We start from the raw sequence: 24647 nt of genomic DNA on the forward strand, positions 1-24647 counted from the left end.
AAGTAGTTTTCTGGGAATCACAAGTATCTCCAGGTGTGTAGACGCCAGATCACCCAAAGCTCTCATAGGATCTGTAATCTCTTATGGGTGATGCTTCCCCAGGAGTGAGGGCCAATATGACGGAGGCACCAACAGCAGAGGTGGCAACAACATACAGAGTTCCAGAGAACAGCTGGACAGCCAGACCCATGGCTCTCAAACAGGATTCCTTCTACTACCCCAGTACCTGGAGTACATGGTAGTGTTTCGGTGCTATAAGATGTGCGGGAGACACAAAAGCACCCCTCTTCTCAGAGGGAGAGGGGCTCAAGTTTACTTGGCAGTGTGATTAAATTTATATTTTATTTTATATATAATATATTTTCATATTATTATATTATACATATGTTATATTATTTATATTCAATAAGAATTATAATAAAACACCTTTAAAAATGTTTTGGGGGAATTTTGCTTGAGGACAGGCTGCTTTGCCCTCAGTCGTCCACTCCTGCTCACATTTACCTTTCCTCCGTGTTTCCTACCCCTTCCTTTCTGTCCCAAAGTACACTCTTTCATGGATGTGAACTTTAGTACAAAGGTATGAAACTCTGCCGGCCAAAAAGTATGAAGACCTGAGAAGCAGGAGAGCCGACACTGACGCAGCCTTTCACAGCACTGGTCTGGGGCTCAGAGTGAAAGTGAAAGCAGGGCGCCTGGGTGGCTCAGTTGGTTCAGCCTCTGACTCTTGATTTCAGCTCAGGTCATGATCTTGCAGTTAGTGGGTTCCCGCCCCGCATCGGGCTCTGTGTCAGCAGTGCAGAGCCTGCCTGGAATTCTCTCTCTGCCTCTTCCCTGCTCTTCCTTGTGCATGCACTCTTTCTCTCTCTCTCTCTCTCCCTCTCTCTCTCTCTCTCAAAATAAATCAACTTTAAAAAATAAATGAAATCTCCACCACGCCTGTGGGACACAGTACCCGAGGCTGGTGTGAAGAATCATGATTACATTCAATTTTTTCAACTTAAAAAGTTACCTTATTAGCACATAAATAAACAGTTGACCTCAGAATTTAATTGTATTTTCATTCCACTGGTTTCTAATCGAGTGTGGGGAAAAATTTGCCTTCTGTTAGAGATCACAACGTGCGGAATTCCAAGAACCAGGGATTGATTCACTACACACTGTTTGGGCTTCCTGCCCTAGGGTGAGGCATTTATCAATCACATCAGTTTTGAAACAGAGATACCAATATATGGTTTGTTTAGCTCAGGGAGGCTCTAGTGAGATAATATATGCAAAACCACTGTACAAATTAAATGTTCATATAGAATGAGAAGTATTATTCTAATAAGCTTTAGTGTTATGTCATGTATGTCATTATTTATTAAATGAGTGCTTGCTTTCAAAATATTGGCTCAAAAATCAAATCTTTTGTAACTATAGTAAAACACCCTTTGAACTTTGGAATTTTCTTCTTTCCTGTGGAAATCCTTCAAGGAGGTGTTTTAACCTTAAACAGTTTTTAATTTTAAGCTTCTCAGAGTGGTTTAGCCATTTGGAGAAAACCATTTTTGGTGTTTCTGAGGATGCATCCTTCCAAAATATCTTTCTCTCCTGCCTGGGTTCTGAATAAGTAGGGACATAAAGAGTAAGATTGTACTCCTGATACAGGTATGGTTGGAGGATGTAGCTTGATGTGAAAGGCCAACCATCCAGGGTCACAGAACTTTAGAGCTAGCTGACCCTTGCACCCCCTCAGTCATAGGTAGTGCTTCCAACTCAGGGACTAGCAGGGGATTCAGGACCCCCTCTGAGCAGCCCAATTCATTGTTTCAACCATATGGGACACTAAGTCCTTTACCAACAGAAAGTCCAGGAGTTGCTTAGGGGAAATCCTTCCTCATGGAGGCCAGCATGGAAAGACCTTTCTCCTTAAAACCTTCAATCGAGGATTTACATTCATTTTATTTTTTATTTTCTTTAAAGTTTATTTATTTATTTTGAGAGAGCAAGCATGCCAACAAGAAAGGGGCAGAAAGAGTGGGAGAGAGAATCCTAAGCAGGCCCCTCACTGTCAGCACAGAGCCCAATGCAGGGCTGGAACTCAGGAAAACTGAGATCATGACCTAACCGAAATCAAGAGTCAGACGTTTGAATGGCGGAGCCACCCAGGTGCCCTGGATTTGCACTCATTTTAGTGAATAAATACGAATCTCCATTATACAGAAATGAACCAAATTAGTGTGGCTCGTACACCACTGAAACTTCCTCCCCTCCAGAATTTTAGAATCCAAATATTTAAAACTTGTTATAAAAGGTAAAAAGAAAATCTACCATGTAGCATACCACAGATTAACAAAAAGCGTCTGTGTTCAGTGACAATGGCATATGTGGTCACTGCAATTTTATTTTTAGTATTTGTAGACACAGAAAAATATACAAAAATACACCTGCTCCTTTTGTTGGCCCACTTCTATCCCTAAGATAACTGGTTAGTAATGAGGTCCTTGAGCAGATTATCAGCTCTGACAAGCAAAATGAAGACCTATAAATCCAAAATACATATTTTTCCATTTATCACCCTAGACATCACATGTGTTTGTGCCTCTTCCAGAATTTTTATTTCCAAGTATGTCTTTGTCTCACAAATGAGAATAATGCTTACTGATATTTTCCTTCCGCACAGTCTGTTCCTCCTTCCCTGCTGGAGACGTTCCTCCAATTTCGCTGCTCACCAGTTTTGACCAGTCCTTCAAGCCCCTGGTCATCTGCCACTTCTTCCACAGCATACTCCCCAACGGCGGGATATCTTTGCTCTCTGAACTCATGGAACCCTTTGCGTCTGGCTCTTTTATGGCACTTGAAGATGTTTCAACTACAACATGACATGTGCATTACTGAAAAAAAAAAAAAGCTTGCATTCTATGAAATCATATCCAAAAAGTAACCGGGCTAGTGGGAGCACAGATTTGGAGCAGACTTGAAATATTTGTCACCTCTAAGGAGCACTAGCAAACAGCAATCATTGGTCCCTCAGAAAACATTGTGGACAGCCCAGGCAACCCGTGTGTCTGGAAGCTGCCTCAGGATATGAAAGATTACATAAGAATAGAGGCTTTTTGGAGGTGAGACATTACAAATGGAAATGGGATCTCTGAACCACTGGGGCCACTGCTACGCTGGGCCCTGGAGGAAATACAACCTGCCTTGTGTGAGAAATGTATGTGAACGGGATTCTCATCTCTGGAGAGGGGAGCCCTGTGTATAGGTACTTGTCTAAAGTTACCTTAAAATAGAGCAGAGATAAGCTATTGCTTGTGAAGTAGGAAAGTTTTTCCTTCATGCCATAATTCTACTCTCACTTTTCTAGATCTTTATGCCTAGGAAAAACCATGTAAAACCTACCCCAATTCCACAGCATACAGATATTTCCCTCCTATTTATGAATTGCAGATAATTTAACTGACATTATATTCCACTTTGAATAAAAGGTGATAATAGGTTAATGTGCAAAACCTGGGAGAAATGTTGAAATAAGTACATTTAAAAATAATAAAATTGGTACACCCCTAGAGCAAAACTGATCAAGTAAAAAGAGATTAAAATAACATTTATTCCAGGAAGTTTAACTTAGACAAAGTAGACAAATCTCTTATAAAACACAACTTACTAAGCCTGACACAAGAAGCAGTGGAACAGCTTAACAGTGAGGAGTTCAAAGTGTATACTGTCTGAGTCCAAATATAAGAAGTTCACGAACAGACAAAAGCAATACATGGTAACAGAGGTCAGACAAGGAGTTACCTCGAGGGAGGAAATGGCTGAGGGAAGGGAAGGAGAAAGACTCTGGGGATGTATTTATGTGTTTTAGATCTTGATCTGAATGGTCGTTCCTGAGTGTATCTGCACGTAAAAATGCATCAAGCTATACAATAAATATTTATGCCTTAACTGCAGGTATGTTGTAGGACAAGTTCAGGCTCCTCGGAACCTTGTTCTCTACAAGGCCTTGTCCTTGGCTCGAATCCTAGTTTTAGCAAAGAATCCTGTTAGACTAATTTATCAAGAATCGCATCCCCCCCCACCCCACCCCTGCTTTGATATCCAATCCAGTTCCTCTCTTTTTCCACCCTCCTAACCATACCTAACCAAGTTTTTCTGAGTAACTTCCCACCCACTCCCTGCCTATTTGCTATGAACCCCCTTTGTCCCTGTTGTATTCAAAGTTGGATTCAATCTCTCTCTCCTACTACAACAGTCTTGACTCCTATTACAAGTCTTGAATGATCTCCCTTGCCATTTTTAACAAGCATCCAGTGCAACATTTTTTCTTTTACATATAATTTAATACAACATTTAAAAAATAATAAAATCTAATTAAACAATACAATTTAAAATAATAAAATCATAATAAAACCTATCCACCTTTGTATTGTTAATAGGACATGAGACTTTAACCCTTAGGAAAGGGAGTACTTTAGCAGTTAGAAATATTTCAAATCCCAACTCCATTACGTTTTAGATGTGGGACTTAGGAGCCGTTCGGGGACTCTGAGCATTGGTCTCTTTGTCTATAAAATGGGAATAGCAGGGTCTACTTCATGGTTGCTGTAGGTTAAAATGAGATAAACAAAAGGTGATGTGAGGAATGCGCATCCCAAGGAAACAAAATCAGGACGATATTTGTTATTCATACTCCTTATATGAAAAGTTAAGAGGCGTTATTATCTTTATAACAATTATTGAATTATACTCCTGTAGATGTGACCATGGAAAAGCATGATTTGGGATGTGAATGCGGTCAGCCTCCCTGGGTGTCCCAGTGAGGTTGTAATGGGCCAGCCAGGTTTTTGTGAGAAGGCACTCGGGGTCATGGGGAGCTGTTTGCAAGCTGGCTGTGTCTCTGGGTATCTTATGAATTTAACAAATCACAGAGCAAATTACTCTGGGCCTGTGTTCTTATTGGTAAGTCGAAAATAACATTACAGATCAGTGGACTGATGTCTTAACTGGAATAATTAATATTTTCAGTTTCAGGCCCATGGCAATCACTCAATAAAGGCAGTCTGTTTCATGTTATTGCTATTATTTATAGTTATTATTACTAGAAAGGAGCCAGACTAACAGCAGCAAGCCTACCTTCAAGTTTACACACTGCTACCTTTGAACTATGTTGCATTCTTATTTCCGGTTTCATCTCTTGTTTGTTTGAGAGAGAGAGAGAGGAGGGAGGGAGTGCATGTGAGCTGGGGAGGGGCAGAGGGAGAGGAAGAGAGAGAATCCCAAGAAGGCTCCACGCTCAGCACAAAGCCTGACGCAGGGCTCTATCCCACTACCCTGGCATCATGGCCCAAGTGGAAATCAAGAATGGGACGCTTGACCAATGAGCCACCCAGATGCCCCTGGTTTCATCTTTTCTGAAATGGAGAAAACCATATCTACTTGGGGGGAAAAGTAAACATCTGCTAGGCAAAGAGAAAATGTTCCAGGACCTGTTTTCCTACAGGGTTGTACGTAACTTTTCACAATCCTATAGGCAAACAGCTTCTCCAATGCTTTCTTTTTACCCAGCATGATGCCCTGACTATCTTTTAAGAGGTGCAAGGAGCAGTCTTGTGCTCTGAGGTCGCGGGGGGCAGAGTTCACTGACCGTCCTCTGGTGCTTTAGTTTGGCTTTCAGACATAGGCACACTCTCAGCGTCCGGAATTTTCCTAATGAACCGGCTGAGGTAATGCAGGCGAGCCTGGGAAGCCTAAAGAGCAAACACTATCAACAAACAGTATAGGCAACAACATCTTAACAGTACATGAAACATGTACCACTTCAGCAGTTTGAACTAGTGCATTATTATCAAATACACTCCAATTCTAAGCCATCCATAATTTTGACGGTTATTTGTGTGAACTAGGGAAGCAGCAGTCCTAAAGCAAATACACTAGTCATGCAGTCTTAGATCTAGCTGTTCCTGAACCTTTTTTTATCTGGCTTAATAACCCTGAGTTGGGACATGAAACACATACAAGTAATAATGGCTCACTATAGCAATGGTTCTTACATAAAATACAGTGAGGGGAAACCATGAAGTATGTATATTCCACAAGGGGAAGCGATGCTGTTTATCTAGTCAAGGATGTTCGAAGTACATGAAAGGACATATTAAACATTTTTATGCTTTCTTACTTGGAGTGTGAAGGACAGACATGGATACGGCCCACACTGTGTGGAAGGATGAGGGAACCCCCGGTTTGGGCCAATAAGTGGCACCATTATGAGCTTTGCTTTTGCACCTCATCTGGTACCAGTCATCTGCACAACATTTCACGATTTGTTCAGATGTGGTGTTAACATTTAGCTAGTCAGTGTCTAACAAAATCCCAGATATCACTCCTAAAGGAAAGACTGTGTGGTTTCACCATCATGGCTCTCCCTTCAGACCAATGCCTGGGAGTGAAAAGGTAAAGAACAACTTTTCAAACTCAAGTGACCTTGATAGCCCTTCCAGGCTCAGTCATCTCCCAGGCTTGCTTCATGGCTCGGATTTCATCTGCTCGTTCGGTATCTTTTTTCAGTTCGAAACTGTCTGCTTCGTTGTGCTCGGTGACCAGCCTCAAAATCCAGTAGGGTTTATTTGGGTCTTCTTGTTGAGGGTGAAAAGTGGACATCTGATAAATAACATACAAACCTTTGGGTCAGGTGTTTTGCTCCATTCAAAGGGTTTGAATTTTACCTTATGATCCATAATTTCACTACTAAGTATTTACCAAGAGAAATGAAAACACATGTTCACAAAAATACTTGGAGAACATTCATTACACCTTACTCTTAAGAGCCAAAAAAGGAAACAATATAAATGTCTACCAATTGGTGAATAAATGATCATCTATCCATATGATTGAATACTATTTAATATTGAAAAGTAATTGGGGTGTCTGGATGGCTCAGTTGGTTAAGCATCCGACTTTGGCTCCAGTCACGATCTCATGGTTTGTGAGTTTGAGTCCCACATCGGGCTCTGTGCTCCAGCCAGAGCCTGGAGCCTCCTTCAGATTCTGTGTCTCCTTCTCTCTGCCCCTCCCCCACTTGCACTCTGTCTCTCTCTCTCTCTCTCTCTCTCTCTCTCTCAAAAATAAATAAACATTACATTTTTTTAAAAGAAGTAATAAACTACAGAAGTATACCACAATGTAGAGGAATCTCACAGATAGACATCATACTGAGATAAAGGAGCTGAGCAAAAGAGAATACATTTTCCATGATTCATGTGTATGAAAATAATGGAACAGTCAAAACTGCTCCCTGGGGTAAGGTATGAAGATGACAGAATCCATTACAAAGAGGTTTGAGGGGTTTCCAAATTATGGAAATGGCCTGTACTTTATTCCTTGATAGAGATGTGGATGTGGATTACAGGGTGAATACACTTGTCAAAATTCATCGAATTGTACATTTAAAATGATTGCATTTCACTGCATGCAAAGTTTACATAAAAGCTGTAAACCAAAAAAAAAAAAAAAAAAAATCTAAATTACATTGAGGGTTACCTAGTATCTCTTTCCAAAACATGAGGGCAGGGATGATAGATCATTTCCAGGTGTGGATATACGGAAAGTTAACTTTTTGATATTTATGAAATCATTATGAAAGTTAAATTTTGATATTTCATAGGATCATTTTCATGAACCATAGGCTGAGAGCAGATCGACATAGGGCTTGAAATGTCTAGACAAGTGAGCCTCATTGGTGAGGGTCTGGTAGGGTGAGAGGCTTGAATCTAACATGGTTACTAACACTTTACATATGACTGAGACAATGTCAGTTACCCAGGTTAAATGATACACGGGGGAAACAGGGATCAGTAGGGTCACTGAATAAAGTTTTTGTGGGCAGTTTGCTTTCAATCTTACCAAAAAGATCTTGCTTTCTACAACATTCCCCTAATATTTGGATGATAACCTAAATCTCACAATTGGAAATTCTTTTATTTCTTTCTGTTACACCACAGTACAAAGGATTTTACCGTCTTTTATATTACTTGATAAATGAGTTTATCAGAAACTTCTCTGGGATCAGGAAAGGGAGTATTATGAAATATTAAGGGGTGGGGCCACATGCCTTATAAATAAGTTTATGGATTGAGTTAAGCTCATTTGTTTACAACTTCAATAGCTTATTTTGTTGATGATACGAATATTTTCTCAGTGAGTTCAAATAATTGAAACACCGAATTATAAATTGAAGCCACGTTTAGAAAAGTTAACACACAGCATTGTCTTGAAGCTTCAAGGGAAAAAAGTGGTGAACTAAAACCACTTCACCTCTGTTTTTTAAACAAACAACGTTAAAATAAGCTAATTTCATTAAATTTTTAAAAATATTTATTTATTTTTGGGAGAGTGCAAGGAGCAGAGGGGCACAGAGATGGGGACAAAGGATCTGAAGCGAGCTCTGTGCTGATTGGCTGATAGGCTGACAGCAGCCAGCTAATCTGGGGCTTGAACTCAGGAACGGTGAGATCATGACCTGAGCCAGTCAGACACTCAACCGACTGAGCCACCAAGGTGCTCCCAAATAAGCTAATCTTAAATAGAAAACTGTACCTGGTCCTCTTATATTTCAAATATAATAATCCCTTTATAGAGAAACTTCCCCTTTTCCCTATCCATTTAGATATTGCAATAAAAGACAGCATTTGGATTGGAAAATGTAGCCAGTGAAAAAGTAAGTAAGGTAAATTTAAGAAATTAGCTTTTCCACATGAAATAAAATCAATGATCAAATAAATTTGACACGATCATGGTGACTAAGGTGAAAATACAAAGTATAATATAAAAGTTTCCAGTTTCTGGTTTGGCACATATACATTTTCAAACAGGAAACATTATAACTGCAGTGTCTACTAAAACCTACTAGCACAATATTAAGATTTCTAAAGCTTAGTTATTAATATCTTAAAACTTAATTTCCACGTGAATTCTGTAACCAAGCATGCACTTTTTGCTGTGCAGGCTAAGCCAAGCACCATCTTTCTTTCCCAGGATTCCCCAGAATTCATGAGTATCTCAAAGTTAACTCAGACCAGATCCCACAATTCCTTCTTAAATGGTAGATCTTCTGAAGAAGCTTTTCAGTTTCCAGAATATATGCATATATTCATTACAATTTCAAACAGAATGGAGGCCACCATCCATGTCAGTTTTTAGTTTTATACAATCATCAATTTTCTGCAGAATTGCTTTTTCTTGACTTCATATTTTTGCAAACTTTTTAATTCCTTCTTCAATTCTTTTTATGTACCTGAACCCTTTCAACTGCACTGATTCAGCTTTTCATTTTACCTTTCATCGAGAGGTATCTTTTCACACAATATAGGGCTAAATCTAAAGTAAGTGTCCCAGGGCACCTGGGTGGCTCAGTTGGCTGAGTGACTGAGTCTTGATTTCGGCTCAGGTGATGGTCTCATGGTTGTGAGATCGACTCCCGTGTTGGTTTCTGCACTGGCAGTGCGGAATCTGCTTGGGATTCTCCCTTTCCCTTTCTGCCCCTTCCATTCCTCACTCTCTCAAAATAATTAACCTTAAAAAAAAAAAATTCTCTCTCCCTCTGACTCTCTCTCTCTCTTTCAAAAAAAATAAAATAAAATAGGTTGCAGGAAGTAATAAATCATGAAGTACTATATGGACGTCTGTATCTGTAGCATGGTTTATGATATTAAACAGTTTGGTTTTCTAGCTTGTGTATGTTGTGGTGTTTCTCACATTTGTCTTATAATTTCCAATGCCTAGGGACACTACTATGCGTGCTAAGGGAACATCTGGCCAAAGACGTTTAGGCGACGTTTATGCTCGGGCAGTGCTCATACCTATGAGTTACTCAGAAACAAGCCACCTTGAAGAAGATCGTTTCCCAAATGCACACTAGGCAAAGTGGCCTGGAGCAGCAGATGTGGCTGAAATGGCCTGCCACACTTTATAACGACAGCTGCCCAAACCGTGAGAGCTGACTCCAGGAAAATGAGCGTCGTTTCTGCACACAAAAGCCTTCGGCAGATTCCCTGTTTATCACGGCCCTTAACTGCAGCCACCTCAGGACGCGCAGGATTTCTGCCTCTTCCAATCGCTAGTGCATTTTCCATTCTAAATCTTCAACGTATTTCCCCACAGCTGACTCATAAAATGCATGGCTCCGACTCATTTTGACTGCTTTAACTGTGACATTTTGTGAAAGCATAAGTGATACGAATTTTTGATGAAGTTCCTCACATTCATCCGGGGTCCTGTGAATTAACCCCCACAGGAAAGCTCATACAGCACCAGTGTTTACACCCCAAATGCAGTCATAGAGCTTCTGAGTAAGTTCGACTAGTTTTTGAAGTATCTAAAAGTGCCCCTCTACCATCAGTGGTGAGAATTTGGACACCTCTTCCTTTCACTGGATTCGGGTAGCCAATTAAGGCCTGAAGGGCACCATTCTTGTCCCCATTGTAATAAATATGGACTAATTCTTTCCATGGAAGCCATTTGTCCTCCCTCGGGAAATTCTAGTAGATGAAAAGTCCGTTCTTCAACTCTCTTAATGCAGAGTTGTGGGTCAGTTGTTCTTAATGTTTGAACTAAACCCGGGTTCTGTCATTAACACTCACCCTTGCAATCTTCTCTTGCTGAGTAGATGAGTTCTTCTTCTCTTCTGCTTTTTTGCCTTTGCCATAGCCCACTCAGCTTTAATCACCTGTTTTTGTTCTTCTGACTCTTCTGACTGAATGATACTTTGATTTGGGGGTAAGCCCTCCATATAACCAGCTGTCAAGCTTCTATGCCTTCAGTGGGATAAGAAAGCAAGTTAGCAGTACTTTGTTTAGTAGAAACTGGACGAATGTCAGCTGTCCCAGTGGGGCTTGAAGACTTGTCCATGGAGTATAAAGAAGATTCTGAGCACAGTTTCTTGTCAGACAGGATGTCAGGACCTGGAGAAAACCAGATTTTTCTTCTCCAATGTTTTGTCTTCAATTTCTGATTCATCCTAGACATGTTTATGTTCGTTTTTTTGAGGCATTTTCCCCTCAGCATGTGAAGTATGAATTAACATGATTTGACAAAAATTGGAATGACTTCAAATTTTGTGGTTATACTATTTGTGTAATAAAAGGCTTTACTCATCATGACTCTTCTCTTCTGGAAAACTATTTTCTGCCGATTGAGCACTGTATCTTCTCAGAGATTTTTAACCAGCCGCCAACTGATACTTTTTAAAATATCCTAGAACTCAGCTTACCTTGAGCTAAATGTGAAATCATTTCATTCTGATTGCCCAAAATAGCTTCTGAAACAAACTTCAAAGTACTTTTAAAAATAGGACATACAGATGCTCCCTTCTGTAAGTCCCTTGGGAGAAGAAGTGCTAAGTTTCCAAATTCCAATATGTAGATTGGGGGTGCTTAAAGAGTCACAGGGCTTACCACAACAATCTGCTTCACTTTGGGCCCGTTTACATCTTATTTTGCTTGTATGAAAACCCTCTTTGTAGACCGATGTGACTTGTCCTGCGCGTACAAGAAATGCAGCTGCTTGCTTCTCGGCTTCGCAGGGGACTTCTTGCCTCATGGTTTGTAGGTTGCAACCTCTCCAGCAGCAGTGGTGGCTTGCCTGTTTCCAGCACTGGCATTAACAGGGGCCATTGTGCGGCAGCTGAGTCCCCATGAAACTAAGAGCACCAGCCCGGGGGCCACGTGGTCATTTCCATTCCAACCCCCGCAGAGGTCAGGTTAAGCTTCTTTACTTCACAGTGTTTCCAAGAGTAGACTTCAATTAAGAAATTAAATCTTGGCAATGCAAGTGGACAGGATTTTCCACTACTGGAGTGTGGGACAGCTGACCGTTATGTCTTCTAGTTTGTTAATTTTCCTTTATTGTCCTTTACTGGTGGTCTCAACATCCTTCCTCTTCAGTTGATTCATTTGCAAACTTGAGAGATAACCTTTGTTCCTTCTTGTTCCTGACCCCCATTTTGGGATTAAGAACTACATACACTGTTTCCTTGATAGTTCTTTTTGGTCCTCTGCTTCTTTCTTACCTGTACCTGCTATACCTTGCCCTCTCTTGCCTAGACTACTGCAGTACTTTGTTGAATGATTTTCTCCATCTCTAGTCTTTCCCCCTTTAAAAGTATACCTTTAAAAGCCACCAGGGTATCTGAAATGTAAATCTGATCATGTCAATACATTTTTTTTACCCCCCCCCCTTCCCCCGTCCTACATCTACCCTGGCTTAACTTACGCAGTGATCACCAATGTCGGGAAGATTTTGTCCTCATAGGTATTTTGAGTTCAGTGCTTTTAAATAACCTGAATTTGAGTATATTTAGGCCTGTGCTTGTATTTCTCAACTTTGCCCCACATCCTTTTCCTTACCCCTAATCATTGTAATTACTGAACTGGCCCTGAAGGAATTTGGAATCATGACCTCTGGGCTGTAGACAGAGTCCCAGCCTCCTAATCAAAATTAAAGGCCCTCCCCCTTCTGACCCTTACTTACCCCTCTAGCCCCATCTCTCAAACTTTAATGCTAAAGAAAAAAAGGCAGATTGTGTTAGATTTCACCTTAGAAGTCTTTGCTCATTGACTCAGGTCAGGATTTCGCTGCTCTTGGAGAAAGAGGCCAGAATAAGTACAATATCTACCATTAAAACCTCTGTTTACCTTCGGTCTCCTCCATTAGACTGTAAGTTCTTTGAAGGTAGGGACTGTGTAATATTAATATTAGAAGCCCAATGCCCCAAAGCAGTGTCTTACAGACACACGTCTTAAAAGTTTGATTAATGATTTTTGATACTAAACTAGGGCAAGCAGCTTGCAGAAGGTGTCCAAGGAATTTCCTTAATTTATCTAGTCAGTTGCTAGAATCAAGGAGATGGAATTTTTCAGTTTTGACCTCAGGAGAGATAGTCAAGTAGGGACCCAATGAATCTACATTTATTAAGTGACTCCAATAAAAAAAAAAAAAAAAAAAAAAAAAAAAGAGGGCGCCTGGGTGGCTCAGTCAGTTAAGCGGCCGACTTCGGCTCAGGTCATGATCTCGCGGTCCGTGAGTTCGAGCCCCGCGTCGGGTTCTGTGCTGACGGCTCAGAGCCTGGAGCCTGTTTCGGATTCTGTGTCTCCCTCTCTTTCTGACCCTCCCCCGTTCATGCTCTGTCTCTCCCTGTTTCAAAAATAAATAAAACGTTAAAAAAAAAAAAAAGCATCACACCCACCTGAGGCTCAAAGCGAGGTGCTTGTTTTTCTTTGGCTAACTTTTCTTTCTCAGAGGACCTCTCTTTGCCTTTTCTTGTTTTGGAAGTTCCTGAAGATTTTTGCCCCTCACTAATAGTATGGGAATCTGGGCTTCCTAAGGTAATTAATTCCTCATGTTTCTCTCCATGAACTAGAGAGACATAAAAAAGAAAACCAGTGAGTCGTAACAATAAAATCATGTCATATAGGAAAAGGGGAGCAAGTCAGGGAAGAGTTGTTAATTTAAGAGGCTTGGATTTCTTTTCTTTTTTAAAACAAATATTTTATAAAGATCTGTGTGACTCTTTTTTACAAAATCAAGAGGTAATTCACATGCCACACACTCACCATTTGAAGTGTGTAAATCAGTAGGTTTCGATTTAATTGTAAGGTTATGCAAAAATTATCACCATCTAATTTGTTTCCAATCTGGATGCGTTCAGTTCATTTTGTTGCCTAATTTCCTTGGCTAGGATCTCCATTATAATATTGAATTCATTTATCTCTGCTATAATATGTGTTATTCTCTTCCCTCTGCTTTCTCCAAGCAGGGTGTGAAGGGTTTTTTTGCCTTATGTGCTATTAATTCTTTCTAACAACTAAATATCCAAGTGGCAGAGGGAGAAATAACATTTGTTGAATCCCTACAATGTTTCTTTCTTTTTTAATTCTCAAACCACCCCAACAGGACAGATTCAGAGAGGCAATGAATTTTCTTACGTTCCCCCAAGTGGTTGGAATTCAAATATGAGTTCCAAAGACATGTCAGCCCCTTTCAAAACTGGAGTCTTGTAAGTGGTAAGTGATCCCGTTAGCAAAGTAAAATAGTAATTGTCAGAACCCAGCTCTTATCGATTGCTTAGTGCTGGTTATTAGCTACTTGCAAATATGGGCAGATCATCCTGTATGACTGCAAACTGACTATAAGTAACCCAAGTTCACAAACGGGCGACTGGTGTTTCTGCCAACAATCCTAGCTGCTGAGAAATGTTGCACTAGGGAAAAATTCTTCGGTCATATAATCAAAGGGCACGGAGGTAAATTGTGGATCAGCCACTGGATAGGTTAAATTTGGCAGGTTTATTACATTCTTTGATTTTGTTTCCTCCTGTATATAATGGAGATATTAATTCCATGCCCACAGGGCTTAAAACTAATCAGTATAGGTGGGCACCTGGGTGGCTCAGTTGGTTAAGGGTCTAACTTGGGCTCAGGTCATGATCTCGCAGCTTGTGAGTTCAAGCCCTGTCTTGAGCTCTGTGCTGGCAGCTGTAGCCTGGAGCCTGCTTCAGATTCTGTGTCTCACTCTCTGCCCCTCCCCCATTTGCGCATGCGCGCGTGCTCTCTCTCTCTCTCTCTCTCTCTCTCTCTCTCGGGGGCGGGGGGGAATAAATAAATATTAAAAAAGTAATCAATATAGGGCATTTAAAATAAGATAGTATCTGGTATCATACACACTGGGTTTCTAAGATATTAACAAATGTCAGCTGAAATTGAATCTCAAACTGCCCCATTAAGTATTTCTGGGGTTCCATTTTTCTTACTACTCATAGGTCTTAGTGTTTGAATCATATATTTAGGTGTATTTGATTCCTTTCAAAGTAACATATTCTAATATTCAAGTTTATATATGTAAACACATAATACAGTATCAGGCAAACAACAGGTGCACTCTTCCTTTACATTTTAAAATATAGAGTAAAATAATTTTCTATTCTTTAATGTCATATAGTATAGTAACATTTTTTCCAATTAATTACAAGTTCTCCAAAGGCCAGAATATCATTATATACTTCATTATTTTTAATGTTTATTTTTGAGATAGAGAGTGAGTGATCCCTAGTTGGGGAGGGGCAGAGAGAGAGAGAGAGAGAGAGGATCTGAAGTGGGCTCTGTCCTTACAGCAGGGAGCCCAATGTGGGGCTCGATCTCAGGACCACGAGATCATGACCTGAGCCAAAATGCGATGCTCAACTGACTGAGCCACTCAAGTGCCCCTATATATTTCCTTTTGATCCCGAATTTCACCTCGTATGATTCTAAGCTCATTGTATGTATTCATTATCACATTATTTAACTTTAATATATAAAACTTTATAGGGAAACTATCTGTTGAGAGTATGCATATCAGTAAGGTGCAAGAATAAATGTCCTCCTGATTCAAACACCATGAAAAATGTGACATCATATTGTATATTCCTGTAATTAGAAGAGCTCTAGAATAAATGACAATCAGAATAAACTAATATACTCCTTGCAGAGAGGAAGCAGCAGTATCTGTTGATGAAATGAACTTGAAAAGACCTTTAGCATTATGGCTTTAATTTTCCTCCTACATTATCTTACATTTATCCAGGATGCAGCAAATAGAAATCTTCAGTGGATACTAAGACATAAAAATTACGGAAATGTATTTTTTATGATTAAAGTTCAGTGCTTTGATTTATGTATCCAGGAACTAAAAACTGGCTGGGATTTTAACATTAACATAATTTCTAAGCTAGAATATTTGTTCAGGATAAGGTATACATTTACCAAGTACAATCATACTTGGTAAATGTAAACAAGAAAATCTTTAGATAATAGATGATAGACAGACAGATCGATAGATAGATAGACAGACAGACAGAATCTAATCATGTTTGGTTTCTTCAAAGACCTTGAATTGGAAACACCATGCATACATTGTGCCTAAGAAAGAACAATATACTATTATTTAGAGTTAAGAAAATAGTGTTACAGTCCTGTTAACAAAGGTGGGTTGGGCTTGAAACCAAAGACCTTTGAGAATGATAAGCCAAATTCATATGTGTCTTTGCAAATAGAGTTAGAACCTGAAAGGTGCAGGCCAGTAACATAAAAATGTAACATATTGGCAAGAACTTTAAAATAACAACACAACTAATTATACATGAAGGCAGATGATATCCCAAAGTACTACCTGGTCCAGATCTTCCAATTTCTATTTCTTTAAGAGAAAGCCACCTGTCTCTGCAAGCAATTTTTACCAAAACTTAGGTATTGAAATATACTAAAGGTGGCACTGTTGTCTCATGTTAACCAGAGGGTAAGCTTCCTAAAAATTTATAACAGAAATATTCTAGGTTGAACATAGTTATATTTCAGAACTTACTTTTTTATTATAGGTTATAAAGATGTGAGTCTTTGGGGGAAATTATATATTTTATTTCTCACAGAAATTAAATGTTAAATTTAAATGAATAAATGTGGTGATATTTCCATTAAATTCAGGATGTACACAAAATTTAAAGTTAGGACACCAATATACTTATGAAAAAAATTGCTTCCTCATCTTCTTCTTGATCTGAAGTACTGATAATTGAAAAGTAAGCTAAATTAATTATTGAAGATATTCGTAGCAATTTTTCTAAAATGCATCATACCCTTAAAGTTGAAGTTTGTAGGTCTTGAGTTGTAAATATAATTGACACATAGAATCTGACATACCTATGTTTTCATTTAAACAAACTGGCTTCCTAAAAATCCACATGTATAAACATGATACTGATTAGTCTGAATTCAAAAGCTGCTTAACTTTCATAAAGATTGGCCAACATATTCTTTCAAATGGAAAATTTTCCTATTTCATTTTAAACATCATTCAATTCCGAATTTATTTGCTAGCTACTTGCAGCAACAAATGTATGATACAATGAAACTTGTAATTTAATTTTAGTAGCTGCTCATTCACACATAAAATCATCAAATGTGATGTCAAAAAAAAGAAGATGCAATTATGCCTGGAGGCTTTTTTTCTAGTTAGATACATAATAATGAGAATACCATTTTGTTGAGGTCTACTAGGTTCTAGAAACTTTACATATATTATCTTGAATCTTACAACAACCTTGAAAGACAGGAGTTATTATTCTAATTTCTCAGGTGATAAATAACTCCGTTTCAGACAGCTTAAGGTATTTTAGCTGCTGTGTTATATTTCTCCATTTAATATTAACTTCAGTTTCTTTTCCTTATTTTTTTTTGTTTTTATTTTTTTTTATTGAGGTATAATTGACATGCAACATTACATTAGTTTCAGGTATACAATGTGCTGTTTTATATTTGTACATACTGCAAAATGTTCACCATGATAAATCTAGTAAATGTTAACTTAAAGAAAACTTAATTTATATTATTAATTTTGTACCATTACCCAACTCTATACATTATACTATTTCATGAATTATACTACTGTGTTTATTTTAGATATTAACTTCTTAGTTTCCTCTAGAATTTTAACATTTATCCATTAACATACCTAATGTATTAAATACAATAATTTGCCACATTGATTTGTTTACTGGAACTCCATCTATGGTGGACAACCTGAAGTTGAGAAACCTAAAAGATCTTCAGGAAAAACATGATAAGACTCTACACAAACTTGTATGTTCAGCAAAATATAGACAATTCCCTAAATAAAGACATTAATAGAGAATACAATAAAGATCTCAAATTGGTACCATCACATATTATTATTTTTTCCATTCAAAAGCTCTTGCTAGAAAATTAATTTCCATTTAAAATCCTAGCTTTGCCAGGGCCCTGAGTGGCTCAGTTGGTTAAGCATCTGACTCTTGGTTTTGGCTCAGGTCATGGTCTCACGATTCATGAGTTGGAGCCCCACATTGGGTTCTGCACTGACAGCACAGAGCCTGCTTGGGATTCTCTCTCTCCTTCTCTCTCTGCTCCCCCCACTCTCTTTCTCTTCTCAAAATAAATAGACTTTAAAAAATATTAAAAAATAAAGGTAAATCAATAAACAAAATCCGAGCAGTGCCAGCGACTAGCTGTGTGACCATGGAAAAGTTCCTTAAGCAGCCTGTGTTTCAGTGTTTTTCTCTGTAAAGGGATAATAGTTACAGCATCTACCTCGTAGGTTTATTGTGAGGATTAACTGGGTCCATATACATAAAGCCTCCAGAAAGCCTCTGACATAAATGTTAGTAGCTACCACCGATAGGACTATGTCAACACTACTAGTTAGAAAGTTTCTAAAGGGATAAACATTATAGTAAAAAGGTTCTGGGCTTTGGAATAAGTCAGACTTAGGTGAAAATCTTTACTCTGGTTCATCCAGCTGTGTTAGTTTAGGCAAATTATTCACAGCATTTAAGCTTCATTTTCTCACATGTAAAATCAGGATGGTAATAACTACCTCTCAGATTTTTTGTGAGAATTGAGAATAAAGATATATGGAAAGTACACAGTACAAGAGGTTCATAACAGCACTAAAAAAATCATAATCATAGTAACCAAACTTCTAGATCTCTCCAGTGTTTCCTTTTTGCTTACAAAGTACAATTATATGATTTCCATTTTTTTTAATTGAAATAGTAAGTGCTCATTGAAAACTTATGATTTATACATTTTTAATTTTAAATTAAATTTTGTCTGTAGGTACCAAAAAAATATAAATAGGAAATTGCCACTTCAATATATTGGTATATACTCATTTTTTTTTCTGCGTGTACCCCTTTTGCTCTCTGACCCACTCATATATTTTTGAAGAGGAGTGACAGTTGAGGGTCCCCCATGTTCAACAGTATATGAAGTCCTCATATTAACACCAATGGGTTTCTGTAGGCTAAGCACAGGAAAGCATTTCTGAATCTTTCTTCCTCACCATTCCTGACCTAGAGAAGGAAGGGGAACAGCCTTGCATGGTGAGACATGCATTGAGTTTTCCTTGTGTTTTGTGTCTCATGTTCCTCTGACTGGAATTAGCCTCTCTCCAGCCACACCTTACACTTGGTGAGTGGTCCTACAGGCCAGGTGTGTCCAAAATGGGATTCTTGGGTATCTTCTGAGACACATTCTCCTTCTCACCACTTCCACTTCAAAGCGAGATTCACTTCTGGGGCGTCTGGGGGGCTCAGTCGGCTAAGCCTCTGACTTCCTCTCAGGTCACGTTATCATGGTTCCTGGGATTGAGCCCCCCATCAGGCTCTGCCCTGACAAAGCCCAGCAGGCTTGGGATCCCTGGTCTTCCTGCCTCTCTCTCTGCCCCTCCCCCACCCACGCACACCCTCATGCTCTCTCTCCCTCTCCCTCTATCTCTCTCTCTCTCACTTCCCTGCCTGGCATACTTCGGGACTGCATTGTACAAACTATTCGACACCCCCTCCCCTGTTCACATTTCAGAGTGTCATTTCTTCTTTTCCTAAGGATCCCCAGTTTACATAAGTTTACACAATTCACACAACTTACACGTACTGGGAACAAATTTCAATTATTGAAGAAAATAGACACAGAGATTTAAAAACCTGAATTTGATTAGATGTAAGGGTATTTGCAGGTATTTTGTGCCTTTTTAGATGTTAGGACTTCACCTTGGAGAGTTGGAAAGAAAGCCTCATTCACTGTTCTGAAAGCATTGTTCAATGTGATGCTAACTTTCCTGAACAGCTTAAATGTTTTCACAAATATCTCCTCCTTTATCACTGTGCATTCTACTATCTTGTTGGAACATTATTTTGAAACAGGTTTCCCCTGTGAACAAGATCTCCAATTGAATTTAGAGGACTATTTCTGTTGTTTCCTTTTCATGATTTATAATGGGATCATTTATTCCCCGTCATGTGGATATGAGTTTCCATTGATAATTTCTATAAACAACAGTAGCATGACTATTTTGAGTTTATAGAGATAGGCACAACAGAATATTATAATATAAAAATCAGAAGTATCAAGAGCTACAAACAACCCATTAAAAAGCCCACACAGGAAAACAACAAAATAAGACAAAACAACAACAACAACAACAACAACAACAACAACAACAAAACTAGATTTGACTCTCACTCTCTGACCTATGAAAATTCCTCATACCCAGAAATGTTATGTAAAATAGAGTAGTCTATAAATTTTCCCTGAAAAACAAAAAAATAAATAATGTCTTTGCTGAACACACATCAGACACGTGCACACACAAACTAAGCAGTTTCTCACACACAGACTGTTACTTTGACTTATCTTATAATTATGAATATTTTATTTGTACATAGATCTTTAACATAAAATATTTAATCCAATTAGTATGAAGCACATATTACCAACTTCTTTACGGGGGGGGGGGGGGGAGACACAAAATCACCCAGTAATTTGCACCATCCATTATTTCAAGCAGATTTCCACTGATTTATATAGGAAAAATATCTAGATTTTTTTAAGCACAGTATAAACTATAAGACTTTGATTTAGACTAGAGAGAAAGTGGAGAGAATGACCAATTTAGAGACATTTTCAGCTTCCACATGCCGCTTATTCATATCGTAACTGTGTCCTTTTCTAGTAGACGAGAATTCTAGATTGTAATACCTGTCTCTGGGGATTGTATGTTCATCACTAGTAAGCAGTAAGCTGGTTCAAGAAACAAATTTTGAGCTCCAGAGCACCTGCCCTGGGTGATACACACAACACACGTGAATAGCAAAGAGGTGGCAACAACGTGGCTCTGGTGCCACCAACTCTGCCTACATGTGTACATGCTAGATCCTGATAAAAGATCACAACACTCTCTTGCTAACCCCCAAACAGCCCAGAATGTTTTCGAGACAACACTCCCGCTGTTCCTGGCATAGCACTTTTATACATTTGTTCAAGAAACGTTTACCAACAGCTTCTATCTGGTTTTAGAGGAACAGGGATGAGGCTGAAGCAGAATCCCTTTCTCAGAAAGAGAGGTGCAGTGGGGAGGCAGACAATTTCAAGATTCACATAGGGCGGCATATATTCCATGGACATGAACTCAGTATATGCGAAAGGAAATGGGGACTCTTTGTGGTCATTCATTCTTATAAATCTTCTTTGGATTTTATGTCCCACCATAGAATCTGTCCCTTCTAATAAAGGGGAAGCTCAGCCATAATAGCTTTCTCTAACTTTGGTGATAAACAAACCTCTATCGACGCTTTCAATGATCAGGTTCATGCAGTTAGTATAAGCAAGCAAACACACGAATGGTTTTTGATAATCAGTGAATAGAAGCAATAATAATAATGAGCAGCTTTGGTGTATCCTCTCATTCATTCGTTCAACAATAATCATGGAGTGATGACTGTGTGCATAGTTCGCACTATGGATAATGTAAGAGTGAACAGGCAAGATTTGGCAGAACTTCCTGCTCTCAAGGGGACTGCATTCTAGTAGGAAATAAGGTTGACCCTGGAACAACATTGGTTTGAACTGCATGGGTCCACTTTGCGAATTTCTTTTTCTAGTGCATCAAATTTCCTGCTCAGGAATATTGAGAGTAGTTTATATTTGAAAAATAAACCTGAATCTTCTTTCACTTGGAGATTCTCCTCTTAAATATTTCAAGAACTAACCTTCAGGGTGATACCTTCTCAATGACTTAGACAATAATAATTTTATAACTAGAAAAGTTTTTGGTACACTTATTAGATAATCATCAAGTAATATTCACTAACTGGACAAAACATTTTTAACTAGACCTAAACAATCTCATATTTTGGTTCTTATAAACCAAGTTGTAAAGAGTTTGAAACATAATCAATTAAAAAACAGAAAATGTCACTGGATATGAAATACAAATTGCAAGTAATAATGATTTAATAATTACATGATCAATTTGCTATTAAATATTTATATAAAATATAAAATGAATGAAAAACACTTAGGGTTACATACCTTTGCTATCATTTTTCTCCATTTCTTTTAGTGCTTGAACAAACGCCATCTGACTTTCGGTGAGAGGCCAACTGTTATACAACACCAAACACTGTATAATGTACTTGTTAACCTGCGAAATAAAATGTAATGTTTACGCACAAACGATAAGAATAAACATAGTATAAATCTAATAATTTATAATTTTTAGCACATAAGTGCATATTTTTCTGGATCACATAATCATAATTTGATTAAATGCTATCACATGTTCTCCAAATTTTGTAATGCCACAGTCTATAAAATTTATCCTCACCTCCCCACCAACACCCACCATTTTATAACCTACTATCAATAACTTTTGCATTCCTGTTTAAAAATGAAACTTATTTACTTTACATTTGTTACTTATCAGTTTTGGAATCAGGATTACATTAATCTCTTAAAAACAATTAGGAAGTTTGTATTGTTTTTCTGTTTTCTAGAACAATTTATTCCTTAAAAGTCTATTAGATCTATCTTGTGAAGTCAGCGGGGCCTGTGACTTTTGGAAAGGTAAAACTTTGATTATCATTTCAGTTGTATTATTCTTTATTATTATGATTTCATATTTTGTATTTTTCTGCTGAAGCAGCTTTGACAATCCTCTCCCACCCCAGGACCTTGTTATGCCTTTTGCCCTAAGTTTTAAATTCACTAGCATAGAGTTGTATAATAGTTTACGTTTTTGTTGTTGTTGTTGTTTTCAAAAACTGTTGCTTGCAGTTATATCTCCACCTAGTTTTAGTTCTGGATTTGGTTTATTTTCTTTTTCTTTTTTACGAGAAGCATGTTCACTTATTATTTTTTATATTGAGAGAGAGAGAGAGAGAGAGAGAGAGCACGAGTAGGGGAGGGGCAGAGGGATGGAGAGAGAGAATCTGCAGGCTCCAGGATCCAAGCTGTTAGCACAGAGCCCCACGCGGAGCTCGAACTGACTAGCAGTGAGCTCGTGACCGAAGTCGGATGCCTCACTGACTGAGCCACCCAGGCGCCCCGCATGTTCACTTATTAATCTTAAAAAAGCTTAGGGTTCATGAATCTTGCTAAATTTTGTTTCCCATTTTATTAATTTCTACCCTCGTTTTCATTAAAACTTTTTCTTCCTTTTTCTTTGAGTTATTCTTCGGCTCTTTTTCTAACTCTTTTGTTTTGATAGCTTAGCTCATTTGTTTTGAATCATTCATGCTTCCTGATGAATTAATCTAAAAATGAACATTCTACTGAATGCTGCTTTAGATGTAGCTATAAATTTTGATTTGTATTTTCTAGTTGTTACTGAGTTCTTTGTATTCATGGTTTCTTTTGTGATGTTCTTTGTAACTAAAGAACTATAGCATATTTTACTTTGTTTCCACATTTATGGGATTTTAGACTGTTATTTACTGATTTCTATATTTTTGCACTATGTTAAGATAACACCTATATAATATAGTTTGGTTTTTATTGAGGCTTTCTTTCTCAATAGGCTATGAAAAGTATATTCTCAGTGTATTCAGGAAGTGTTCTATATAAATGTCTCAAGAATTAAGCTTATGCTTAAATCTTCAAAAAAAATTTTTAATGTTTATTTATTTTTAAGAGATGGAGAGACAGAGTGTGAGTAGGGAAGGGATAGAGAGAGAGGGAGACACAGAATCCGAAGCAGGCTCCAGGCTCTGAGCTGTCAGCACAGAGCCTGATGCGGGGCTCAAACCCACAAACCTTGAGATCATGACCTAAGCCAAACTCGGACGCCCAACCTACTGAGTCACCCAGGCACCCCTTATGCTTAAATTTTCAAATCCTAGGGATCATATATATTCTTTGAGCTCGGTCTGTTGGTTTCTGAGAGTTGCATATTCAAGTCTTCAACTGTTAATTAACTTTACTTTTCTCTGTAGTTCTAAAGACTTTTTGCTTTTAATTCATTGAGACTTGACAGGTTATACTATATGTTAGTTATGGTCATTTTTAATTGTTATGTTCTTCCTTTTATTTTTATACAATATCCTTCATGAATTCTATGCACTGAGATATTAATGTATCATCACACTTCTTTCAGTTCAACTTTAAACTTTCTGTGCCATTTTGTTTAAAAGTGTCACTTTTAGATTATTTATAGTTGGATCTTAATATTTAATCTGACTTTAGTTTTCTATTCTTTTAATTGATTAATAATTTGGTTTTGTTTATTGTAATTAGTCAGATCAAGATTTATTTCTGGTCTTTTATTTATTTATGTATTTATTTATTTATTTATTTATTTAATTTTATTTCATTTCCAATGGATAGATCATGTTTTCTTCTGTTGCTTTAAATTACATGAATTGTCATATATATATAGTCATATTAGTTGTTATATATATATATATATACATATATATATACACATTTTTTTTTTACCTTAAGGCACATGCAAATTAGAATTTATTAATATAAGACCTTTTCCGGGGTGCCTGGGTGGCTCAGTTGGTTAAGTGTCTGACTTTGGCTCAGGTCATGATCTCACCGTTTGTGAGTTCAAGCCCTGCGTTGGGCTCTGTGCTGACAGCTCGGAGCCTGGAGCCTGCTTCAGATTCTGTGTCTCCCTCTCTCTCTGCCCCTCCCCTGTTCATGCTCTGTCTCTCTCTGTCTCTCAGTAATAATAAATAAACATTAAAAAATTTTTTTAAATATGTAAGACCTTTTCTGTAATTATAGAGCCTCCTAATTCATATGTAACATGATATTTTT

The 24647-nt window shown here is 38.0% G+C and overlaps 1 protein-coding gene and 1 pseudogene across 8 annotated transcripts in view; both read right to left on the bottom strand.

Moving 5' to 3' along the window:
- ADGB (androglobin) overlaps window positions 1-24647 on the bottom strand; it is a 164754-nt gene that overhangs the window by 14766 nt on the left and 125341 nt on the right. For 6 of the 8 annotated variants that reach the window (XR_008298287.1, XR_008298286.1, XR_008298288.1 and 3 more), the window contains 6 exons: window positions 21915-22026; window positions 13223-13392; window positions 6466-6642; window positions 5630-5732; window positions 5119-5178; window positions 2645-2854 (listed from right to left, as the gene is read on the bottom strand). Coding sequence is in view for 2 of the 8 variants with exons in the window: in XM_027056687.2 (XP_026912488.2) it covers window positions 2645-2854; window positions 5119-5178; window positions 5630-5732; window positions 6466-6642; window positions 13223-13392; window positions 21915-22026 (832 nt within the window). In the remaining 6 variants the exon portion in view is untranslated. Of the gene's footprint in view, window positions 1-2644; window positions 2877-5118; window positions 5179-5629; window positions 5733-6465; window positions 6643-13222; window positions 13393-21914; window positions 22027-24647 lie in introns of those variants that run through there. The other 2 variants (XR_008298285.1, XM_053222129.1) reach the window with 2 other exon arrangements.
- On the bottom strand, window positions 8756-11651 carry LOC113598926 (calcium-independent phospholipase A2-gamma-like; annotated as a pseudogene).

The sequence above is a fragment of the Acinonyx jubatus genome, chromosome B2, assembly GCF_027475565.1.
Source record: "Acinonyx jubatus isolate Ajub_Pintada_27869175 chromosome B2, VMU_Ajub_asm_v1.0, whole genome shotgun sequence".
NCBI lineage: Eukaryota > Metazoa > Chordata > Mammalia > Carnivora > Felidae > Acinonyx > Acinonyx jubatus.